The sequence below is a fragment of the Hyla sarda genome, unplaced genomic scaffold, assembly GCF_029499605.1.
Source record: "Hyla sarda isolate aHylSar1 unplaced genomic scaffold, aHylSar1.hap1 scaffold_2907, whole genome shotgun sequence".
In the NCBI taxonomy this organism is placed as follows: domain Eukaryota; kingdom Metazoa; phylum Chordata; class Amphibia; order Anura; family Hylidae; genus Hyla; species Hyla sarda.
The window spans coordinates 2,974-14,789 of NW_026609616.1; the positions used below are offsets into that span (position 1 = coordinate 2,974).

At 54.5% G+C, this 11,816-nt stretch overlaps 1 protein-coding gene across 1 annotated transcript; it reads right to left on the reverse strand.

The window, feature by feature from the left end:
• Positions 1–346: 346 nt before the first annotated feature.
• LOC130327050 (disabled homolog 2-interacting protein-like) lies at positions 347–10,054 on the reverse strand. Its single transcript, XM_056553378.1, has 5 exons — positions 9,876–10,054; positions 7,552–7,696; positions 7,030–7,266; positions 3,499–3,697; positions 347–548 (listed from the first exon to the last, which is right to left on the reverse strand). Exons 1-5 carry the CDS (start codon positions 10,000–10,002, stop codon positions 366–368), a joined length of 891 nt encoding a protein of 296 aa, XP_056409353.1. The 5' UTR covers positions 10,003–10,054; the 3' UTR covers positions 347–365.
• Positions 10,055–11,816: the final 1,762 nt, after the last annotated feature.

The window sequence follows — 11,816 nt, forward strand, 5'->3', positions numbered from 1 at the left end:
CACACACAGGCCTCAGATGAGAATTATTGGGGGGAGGATTATGTTCTGGGGGTCCGCACCACTTCTCTGCACACACAGGCCTCAGATGAGAATTATTGGGGGGGAGGATTATGTTCTGGGGGTCCGCACCACTTCTCTGCACACACAGGCCTCAGATGAGAATTAGTGGGGAAGGATTATGTTCTGGGGGTCCGCACCACTTCTCTGCACACACAGCCCTCAGATGAGAATTATTGGGGGAGGATTATGTTCTGGGGGTCCGCACCACTTCTCTGCACACACAGCCCTCAGATGAGAATTATTGGGGGAGGATTATGTTCTGGGGGTCCGCACCACTTCTCTGCACACACAGGCCTCAGCTGCTCTTACCCAGATAAGTCGTTCTCGATTACCATCTTTTGGAGGCCAACAGAGATGTTGTTGCTCGTGTTTGGCGTGGTGGCTGACTGATCGCTTGTGACAGATCCTTGCGCGCTGGATGGATTGCTGAGCGCGGTGTTCACATCCCTCAGGATACGAGGCAGGGGGCCCAGCTTAGCAACTGTGGCCTGTGGGGACAGAAGAGAGACATGATGTATCCGTACAGACCCTGAGAATAATGGGGCCAATCATCAGATCAAGAAGACATCCACAGCCGCCACGCTCATCCATTATCCCATTATATATCTGATCCATAGAGATGACCTCCCACAGCAGGGGGCGCCCCATATGTACCTGATCCATAGAGATGACCTCCCACAGCAGGAGGCGCCCCATATGTACCTGATCCATAGAGATGACCTCCCACAGCAGGGGGCGCCCCATATATACCTGATCCATAGAGATGACCTCCCACAGCAGGAGGCGCCCCATATGTACCTGATCCATAGAGATGACCTCCCACAGCAGGGGACGCCCCATATGTACCTGATCCATAGAGATGACCTCCAACAGCAGGGGACGCCCCATATGTACCTGATCCATAGAGATGACCTCCCACAGCAGGAGGCGCCCCATATGTACCTGATCCATAGAGATGACCTCCCACAGCAGGGGGCGCCCCATATGTACCTGATCCATAGAGATGACCTCCCACAGCAGGGGGCGCCCCATATATACCTGATCCATAGAGATGACCTCCCACAGCAGGGGGCGCCCCATATATACCTGATCCATAGAGATGACCTCCCACAGCAGGGGACGCCCCATATATACCTGATCCATAGAGATGACCTCCCACAGCAGGGGGCGCCCCATATATACCTGATCCATAGAGATGACCTCCCACAGTAGGGGGCGCCCCATATGTACCTGATCCATAGAGATGACCTCCCACAGCAGGAGGCGCCCCATATGTACCTGATCCATAGAGATGACCTCCCACAGCAGGGGGCGCCCCATATATACCTGATCCATAGAGATGACCTCCCACAGCAGGAGGCGCCCCATATGTACCTGATCCATAGAGATGACCTCCCACAGCAGGGGGCGCCCCATATATACCTGATCCATAGAGATGACCTCCCACAGCAGGGGGCGCCCCATATGTACCTGATCCATAGAGATGACCTCCCACAGCAGGAGGCGCCCCATATATACCTGATCCATAGAGATGACCTCCCACAGCAGGGGGCGCCCCATATGTACCTGATCCATAGAGATGAGCTCCCACAGCAGGGAGGCGCCCCATATGTACCTGATCCATAGAGATGACCTCCCACAGCAGGGGCGCCCCATATGTACCTGATCCATAGAGATGACCTCCCACAGCAGGGGGCGCCCCATATATACCTGATCCATAGAGATGACCTCCCACAGCAGGGGGCGCCCCATATGTACCTGATCCATAGAGATGACCTCCCACAGCAGGGGGCGCCCCATATATACCTGATCCATAGAGATGACCTCCCACAGCAGGGGGCGCCCCATATATACCTGATCCATAGAGATGACCTCCCACAGTAGGGGGCGCCCCATATGTACCTGATCCATAGAGATGACCTCCCACAGCAGGAGGCGCCCCATATGTACCTGATCCATAGAGATGACCTCCCACAGCAGGGGGCGCCCCATATATACCTGATCCATAGAGATGACCTCCCACAGCAGGGGGCGCCCCATATGTACCTGATCCATAGAGATGACCTCCCACAGCAGGGGGCGCCCCATATGTACCTGATCCATAGAGATGACCTCCAACAGCAGGGGACGCCCCATATGTACCTGATCCATAGAGATGACCTCCCACAGCAGGGGGCTCCCCATATGTACCTGATCCATAGAGATGACCTCCCACAGTAGGGGGCGCCCCATATGTACCTGATCCATAGAGATGACCTCCAACAGCAGGGGACGCCCCATATGTACCTGATCCATAGAGATGACCTCCCACAGTAGGGGGCGCCCCATATGTACCTGATCCATAGAGATGACCTCCCACAGCAGGGGGCTCCCCATATGTACCTGATCCATAGAGATGACCTCCCACAGCAGGGGGCGCCCCATATATACCTGATCCATAGAGATGACCTCCCACAGCAGGGGACGCCCCATATGTACCTGATCCATAGAGATGACCTCCCACAGCAGGGGGCTCCCCATATGTACCTGATCCATAGAGATGACCTCCCACAGTAGGGGGCGCCCCATATGTACCTGATCCATAGAGATGACCTCCCACAGTAGGGGGCGCCCCATATGTACCTGATCCATAGAGATGACCTCCCACAGCAGGGGGCTCCCCATATGTACCTGATCCATAGAGATGACCTCCCACAGCAGAGGGCTCCCCATATGTACCTGATCCATAGAGATGACCTCCCACAGTAGGGGGCGCCCCATATGTACCTGATCCATAGAGATGACCTCCAACAGCAGGGGACGCCCCATATGTACCTGATCCATAGAGATGACCTCCCACAGCAGGGGGCTCCCCATATGTACCTGATCCATAGAGATGACCTCCCACAGCAGGGGGCTCCCCATATGTACCTGATCCATAGAGATGACCTCCCACAGCAGGGAACGCCCCTATTGTACCTGATCCATAGAGATGACCCCCCACAGCAGGGGGCGCCCCATATGTACCTGATCCATAGAGATGACCTCCCACAGCAGGGGGCGCCCCATATGTACCTGATCCATAGAGATGACCTCCCACAGCAGGGGGCGCCCCTTTTGTACCTGATCCATAGAGATGACCTCCCACAGCAGGGGGCGCCCCATATGTACCTGATCCATAGAGATGACCTCCCACAGCAGGGGGCGCCCCATATGTACCTGATCCATAGAGATGACCTCCCACAGCAGGGGGCGCCCCTATTGTACCTGATCCATAGAGATGACCTCCCACAGCAGGGAACGCCCCTATTGTACCTGATCCATAGAGATGACCTCCCACAGCAGGGGGCGCCCCATATGTACCTGATCCATAGAGATGACCTCCCACAGCAGGGGGCGCCCCATATGTACCTGATCCATAGAGATGACCTCCCACAGCAGGGGGCGCCCCATATATACCTGATCCATAGAGATGACCTCCCACAGTAGGGAGTGCAGCATGGACAGCTCCCGGCCAAGGTCGATGTAGCCCTCGAATCCGGCTGTGTTGGAGATGGTCTCCGGATTAGAGATCTCCAGGAGGAAACGCTGCATGTTGGTCCATTCGTGTTCCAGGAACTGGTTCATGAAGGACATGTACTCCTCCTTACTGCCGAACCTGTGGGGACACACATGACTGTAGACTCAGCACCTACTGGGTGGTGGGGCCCCATCTCTCAGGGTCCATGGTGCCTACACTAAGGTGACGCTGCTGGTGTGCACATGTCCAGGCAGGCACCATCATCATGACAGACTTCACACGTGGACCCCACAGCCGAGGACCTGGGGTCCCAGACAAGGGACCATGGATGTCATCACTGAACATGTCACACAGGTGTCTCCTCCACATACTCACAGGGAGCGCCCTAAAGTGCCATGTAAGTGCGCCCCTAGTGGCTGCATTCAGAATGATACTGGAAGCATACTCATTCTCTGCCCTGGTCATATACACTCGCTATAAACCATCAGTCACCAGCTGTATACCGCTACCCTCCGCCAGAACATCTGCTATCCTTGTCCTCCTCCGCCTGTATAACTGCTACCCTCCGTCTGAACATCTGCTATCCTTGTCCTCCTCCGCCTGTATAACTGCTACCCTCCGCCTGTACATCTGCTATCCTTGTCCTCCTCCGCCTGTATAACCGCTACCCTCCGCCTGTACATCTGCTATCCTTGTCCTCCTCCGCCTGTACATCTGCTATCCTTGTCCTCCTCCGCCTGTATAACTGCTACCCTCCGCCTGTACATCTGCTATCCTTGTCCTCCTCCGCCTGTATAACCGCTATCCTCTGCCTGTACATCTGCTATCCTTGTCCTCCTCCGCCTGTACATCCGCTACCCTCCGCCTGAACATCTGCTATCCTTCTCCTCCTCAGCCTGTATAACCGCTACCCTCCACCTGAACATCTGCTTTCCTTGTCCTCCTCCGCCAGTATAACCGCTACCCTCCGCCTGTACATCTGCTATCCTTCTCCTCCTCCGCCAGTATAACCGCTACCCTCCGCCTGTACATCTGCTATCCTTGTCCTCCTCCGCCTGTACACCCGCTACCCTCCGCCTGAACATCTGCTATCCTTCTCCTCCTCAGCCTGTATAACCGCTACCCTCCGCCTGAACATCTGCTATTCTTCTCCTCCTCCGCCTGTATAACCGCTACCCTCCGCCTGAACATCTGCTATCCTTCTCCTCCTCCGCCTGTATAACCGCTACCCTCCACCTGTACATGTGCAATCCTTGTCATCCTCCACCTGTACACCCGCTATCCTCCTCCTCCTCCGCCTGTACACTAGCTACCCTCCGCCTGAACATCTGCTATCCTTCTCCTCCTCCGCCTGTATACCCGCTACCCTCCGCCTGAACATCTGCTATCCTTCTCCTCCTCCTCCGCCTGTACACCCGCTACCCTCCTCAAGAACATCTGCTATCCTTCTCCTCCTCCGCCTGTACACCCGCTACCCTCCGCCTGAACATCTGCTATCCTTCTCCTCCGCCTGTACATCTGCTATCCTTGTCCTCCTCCGCCTGTACACTAGCTACCCTCCGCCTGAACATCTGCTATCCTTCTCCTCCTCAGCCTGTATAACCGCTACCCTCCTCATGTACATCTGCTATCCTTCTCCTCCTCAGCCAGTATAACCGCTACCCTCCGCCCGTACATCTGCTATCCTTGTCCTCCTCCGCCTGTATAACCGCTACCCTCCGCCTGAACATCTGCAATCCTTGTCATTCTCCACCTGTACACCCGCTACCCTCCGCCTGAACATCTGCTATCCTTCTCCCCCTCCGCCTGAACATCTGCTATCCTTCTCCTCCTCCGCCTGTACACCCGCTACCCTCCTCATGAACATCTGCTATCCTTCTCCTCCTCCGTCTGTACACCCGCTACCCTCCTCATGAACATCTGCTATCCTTCTCCTCCTCCGTCTGTACACCCGCTACCCTCCTACTGAACATCTGCTATCCTTCTCCTCCTCCGCCTGTACACCCGCTGCCCTCCTCATGAACATCTGCTATCCTTCTCCCCCTCCACCTGAACATCTGCTATCCTTCTCCTCCTCCGCCTGTACACCCGCTACCCTCCTCATGAACATCTGCTATCCTTCTCCTCCTCCGTCTGTACACCCGCTACCCTCCTCATGAACATCTGCTATCCTTCTCAGCCTGTACATCTGCTATCCTTGTCGTCCTCCACCTGTACATCTGCTATCCTTGTCCTCCTCCACCTGTACACTAGCTACCCTCCACCTGAACATCTGCTATCCTTCTCAGCCTGTACACCTGCTACCCTCCTCATGAACATCTGCTATCCTTCTCCTCCTCTGCCTGTTCACCCGCTACCCTCCGCCTGAACATCTGCTATCCTTCTCCCCCTCCGCCTGAACATCTGCCATCCTTCTCCTCCTCCGCCTGTACACCCGCTACCCTCCTCATGAACATCTGCTATCCTTCTCCTCCTCCGTCTGTACACCCGCTACCCTCCTCATGAACATCTGCTATCCTTCTCCTCCTCCGCCTGTACACCAGCTACCCTCCTCATGAACATCTGCTATCCTTCTCAGCTTGTACATCTGCTATCCTTGTCGTCCTCCACCTGAACATCTGCTATCCTTCTCAGCCTGTACACCCACTACCCTCCTCATGAACATCTGCTATCCTTCTCCTCCTCCGCCTGCACACCTGCTACCCTCCTCATGAACATCTGCTATCCTTCTCCTCCTCCGCCTGTACACCCGCTACCCTCCTCATGAACATCTGCTATCCTTCTCCTCCGCCTGTACACCCGCTACCCTCCTCATGAACATCTACTATCCTTCTCAGCCTGTACACTAGCTACCCTCCTCATGAACATCTGCTATCCTTCTCAGCCTGTACACCCGCTACCCTCCGCCTGAACATCTGCTACCCTCCGCCTGTACATCTGCTATCCTTGTCATCCTCCACCTGTACACCCGCTATCCTCCTCCTCCGCCTGTACATATGCTATCCTTGTCATCCTCCACCTGTACACCCGCTATCCTCCTCCTCCTCCTCCGCCTGTACACTAGCTACCCTGCGCCTGAACATCTGCTATCCTTCTCCTCCTCCGCCTGTACACCTGCTACCCTTCGCCTGAATATCTGCTATCCTTCTCCTTCTCAGCCTGTACACCCGCTACCCTCCGCCTGTACACCCGCTACCCTCCGCCTGTACATCTGCTATCCTTGTCATCCTCCACCTGTACACCCGCTATCCTCCTCCGCCTGTACACCCGCTACCCTCCGCCTGTACATCTGCTATCCTTCTCCTCTACACCAGCTACCCTCCTACTCCTTAGCCCTATCCTCCTCGCTGTATTTCTGGGTGTGGGTAGGATATATAGATGTGTAATGGATGTGGTGAAGGGAGCAATGAAGTCAATAGAGAGGTCTCCATCTCTCAGTGAGTTCGGAGGAATACACCAGACACACTCACTTTGTAAAGTTGGCGAGGTTCTGCGTGACTTTTGCGATCAATGTTAAAGTGCGAGCAGTACGGTCGTCCGGATATTCCTGAAGGAGGTTGAATAAGGAGGGAGACATGATGGCAGGACAGAGGAAGCGCAGGAACAAAGAAGCGCTGATGAGTCTCTCGCTGATGTCCGGCCGCCCCCGGCTGTTACACTCCTGTCTCCAGGAAGCAAAGACCTCCTTGAGCTCCCGGGGGAAAACGCTGCAAATATAAGAGACCAGACAAAGGTGAGACTTCAGAGCTGCACTCACTATTCTGCTGTTACATTAGGTCTTATCCTCCAGAGCTGCACTCACTATTCTGCTGTTACATCATGTCTTAACCCCCAGTCACCTCCAGAGCTGCACTCACTATTCTGCTGTTACATCATGTCTTAACCCCCAGTCACCTCCAGAGCTGCACTCACTATTCTGCTGTTACATCCTGTCTTATCCTCCAGAGCTGCACTCCCTATTCTGGTGGTGTTCCCTGTGCCCCAGCACTGACCAGTAGGAGTTAATGATCTTGCAGAACGCCAGCTCGCAGCACATCTTCAGGTTCCCCTGGTGCTCGGGGAGGTCAGACGTGGAGCACTTGTTGGGGTCCACCTCACAGTTCTCGTCTGATTCGTATAGTGCCTTGATGAATTCGCCTGAGGGAGGAAAACAATTCTGATCAGAGTGGAGGACCCCCATTCTACTGCGTCAGACACGACCAATTGTCCTTGATGATGTAATGAGCAGGAAGATAATGAGGCCGACCATCGTAACTGCTGAAAATAGAACATAAATCGGTCACAGACTAACACTCTTCCAGTCTAAGAAGATTCCCAGACATACAATGAGACTCCTCAGGCAGTGCTATGAGACTCCCCCCAGCAGTGCTAAGAGACTCCCCCCAGCAGTGCTAAGAGACTCCCCCCAGCAGTGCTAAGAGACTCCCCCCAGCAGTGCTAAGAGACTCCCCCCAGCAGTGCTAAGAGACTCCCCCCAGCAGTGCTAAGAGACTCCCCCCAGCAGTGCTAAGAGACTCCCCCCCCCAGCAGTGCTATGAGACTCCCCCCCCCAGCAGTGCTATGAGACTCCCCCCCCCAGCAGTGCTATGAGACTCCCCCCCCCAGCAGTGCTATGAGACTCCCCCCCCCAGCAGTGCTATGAGACTCCCCCCCCCAGCAGTGCTATGAGACTCCCCCCCCCAGCAGTGCTATGAGACTCCCCCCCCCAGCAGTGCTATGAGACTCCCCCCCCCCAGCAGTGCTATGAGACTCCCCCCCCCCCAGCAGTGCTATGAGACTCCCCCCCCCCCCAGCAGTGCTATGAGACTCCCCCCCCAGCAGTGCTATGAGACTCCCCCCCCAGCAGTGCTATGAGACTCCCCCCCCAGCAGTGCTATGAGACTCCCCCCCCAGCAGTGCTATGAGACTCCCCCCCAGCAGTGCTATGAGACTCCCCCCAGCAGTGCTATGAGACTCCCCCCAGCAGTGCTATGAGACTCCCCCAGCAGTGCTATGAGACTCCCCCAGCAGTGCTATGAGACTCCCCCAGCAGTGCTATGAGAACCCCCCCCCTCCCCCAGCAGTGCTATGAAACCCCCCCCCCCCTCCCCCAGCAGTGCTATGAGACTCCCCCAGCAGTGCTATGAGAACCCCCCCCCAGCAGTGCTATGAGACTCCCCCCCCCCCCCAGCAGTGCTATGAGACTCCCCCCCCCAGCAGTGCTATGAGACTCCCCCCCCCCCAGCAGTGCTATGAGACTCCCCCCCCCCCAGCAGTGCTATGAGACTCCCCCCCCCCCAGCAGTGCTATGAGACTCCCCCCCCAGCAGTGCTATGAGACTCCCCCAGCAGTGCTATGAGAACCCCCCCCCAGCAGTGCTATGAGACTCCCCCCCCCCAGCAGTGCTATGAGACTCCCCCCCCCAGCAGTGCTATGAGACTCCCCCCCCCCCAGCAGTGCTATGAGACTCCCCCCCCCCCAGCAGTGCTATGAGACTCCCCCCCCCCCAGCAGTGCTATGAGACTCCCCCCCCCCCCAGCAGTGCTATGAGACTCCCCCCCCAGCAGTGCTATGAGACTCCCCCCCCAGCAGTGCTATGAGACTCCCCCCCCAGCAGTGCTATGAGACTCCCCCAGCAGTGCTATGAGAATCCCCCTCCCAGTGCTTTAAGACCCCCACATACTGTGAAAGCTCAGATCTCCCAGTCCCACTGATTAACAGACATGAGGGAATCTGCTTTGTTGCTGGGTAAAGAGAAGACAACTATGATTAATAATATATCAGAGGATTGGTGATAACCTGAGCGACAATAGTGTCCCAGGATACATCAGCGTCCTGGTGACAATCCATATCCAGAGGAGTGAGATCAGTATTACCCCCCAAAAGGGAACAGAATTACATTAGATATGGGACGCATCCGTATATAATCCTGCAACATAAACTTCATTTTTTTTTTAGACCCCAGAGAATATTATAGTATTCCAGAGAATTTATTTTCTATTCAGCCATGCTCTGAACACCATCAAATAGGAAAAAACCTACCCCTTTGGCAACCCCACCATCTCCATGTTGATCCTCCACCACGCTGCACTTCCTGAAGGACACGTCTCCGGCCACTCATTGGCTGGGTGGGAAGGCACCTTTAATATCCGCTCCATTTTATAGTATTACCCTCCCAACTAACAGATGTAATATGGATACAAAATACACAGATGTACAAGATGAGGCGTGGGGAGCAGCCCCCACTGTGAGGAACTACCCATGAAGCTGGGGGTGCACAGGTTACAGGACATGAAGGGACGGAGCACCATACAATGGAAATAACAGGAGACATTACCCAGTGCGTCCTGCAGATACTTCTGTCCCACTAGCTTCAGGTATTCCTCAATGGCCTTGGTGGCGAGAGTGTTCTCCCGGAAAATGAGATGTTCATTGTCTCCACATCGGTCCACCTCAGACATCATCAGGTCCGTGAGGAAATCCTGGCGAGAAGAGAGACCGGTCAGGAGACATCCGCAATAACCACCTAAAATTCCCTCCGGAACAGTGCTCACCACCTAAAATCCCCCCCCCCGAACAGTGCTCACCACCTAAAATCCCCCCCACCGAACAGTGCTCACCACCTAAAATCCCCCCCACCGAACAGTGCTCACCACCTAAAATCCCCCCCACCGAACAGTGCTCACCACCTAAAATCCCCTCCCTAACAGTGCTCACCACCTAAAATCCCCTCCCTAACAGTGCTCACCACCTAAAATCCCCTCCCGAACAGTGCTCACCACCTAAAATCCCCTCCCGAACAGTGCTCTCCACCTAAAATCCCCTCCCGAACAGTGCTCACCACCTAAAATCCCCTCCCGAACAGTGCTCTCCACCTAAAATCCCCTCCCGAACAGTGCTCACCACCTAAAATCCCCCCCCCCCCCGAACAGTGCTCTCCACTTAAAATCCCCTCCCTAACAGTGCTCACCACCTTAAATCCCCTCCCCAACAGTGCTCAACACCTTAAATCCCCTCCTGAAGTGTCCTTGATGACATCATCATCCCCCCCCCCCATTATATATGCAGGACAGTAGAGAATTATTTATGGAGGTGAAATTGTATCTGGCTCATTAAATCTCATAAAAATTTGTTTCCTGTTTACAATCCTGACCCCAGGAAAAGGGAACCTTCCCGAACAGTAAACACCAGCTTAAATCCCTTCCTGAACAGTAATCACCACCTGAAATCCCCGCCTGAACAGTGCTCACCACCTGAAATCCACACCTGAACAGTGCTCACCACCTGAAATCCCCACCCAACAGTAATCATGACCTGAAATCCCCGCCCGAACAGTAATCAGCACCTGAAATCCCCGCCCGAACAGTAATCCGCACCTGAAATCCCGCCTGAACAGTAATCACCACCTGAAATCCCCGCCCAAACAGTGCTCACCACCTAAAATCCCCATCCAAACAGTAATCACTACCTGAAATCCCCGCCTGAACAGTGCTCACCACCTGAAAAACCCACCCAAACAGTAATCACTACCTGAAATCCCCGCCCGAACAGTAATCAGCACCTGAAATCCCGCCTGAACAGTAATCACCACCTGAAATCCCCGCCCCAAACAGTGCTCACCACCTAAAATCCCCACCCAAACAGTAATCACCACCTGAAATCCCCGCCTGAACAGTGCTCACCACCTGAAATCCCTGCTCAAACAGTAATCACCACATGAAATCCCCGCCCGAACAGTAATCACTACCTGAAATCCCCACCCAAACAGTAATCACTACCTGAAATCCCCGCCTGAACATTAATCATCACCTGAAATCCCCACCCAAACAGTAATCAACACCTGAAATCCCCACCCAAACAGTAATCAACACCTGAAATCCCCGCCCGAACAGTAATCACTACCTGAAATACCCGCCTGAACATTAATCATCACCTGAAATACCCACCCAAACAGTAATCAACACCTGAAATCCCCGCCCGAACAGTAATCACTACCTGAAATCCACGCCCGAACAGTAATCAAGAAGAAGAATCCAGCACTGCAGGTCCAACGCAAGGAAGCTATTTATTGCATATGAACACACGAACACATAACGTGGATCACAGCTGACACGATTTGGCGAACTCTCGCCTTAGTCGTACGACTAAGGCGAGAGAGTTCGCCGAAACGCGTCACCTGTGATCCACGTTGTGTGTTCATATGCAATAAATAGCTTCCTTGCGTTGGACCTGCAGTGCTGTATTCTTCTTCTTGTTTAAGCCTGTATCTACACGTGTA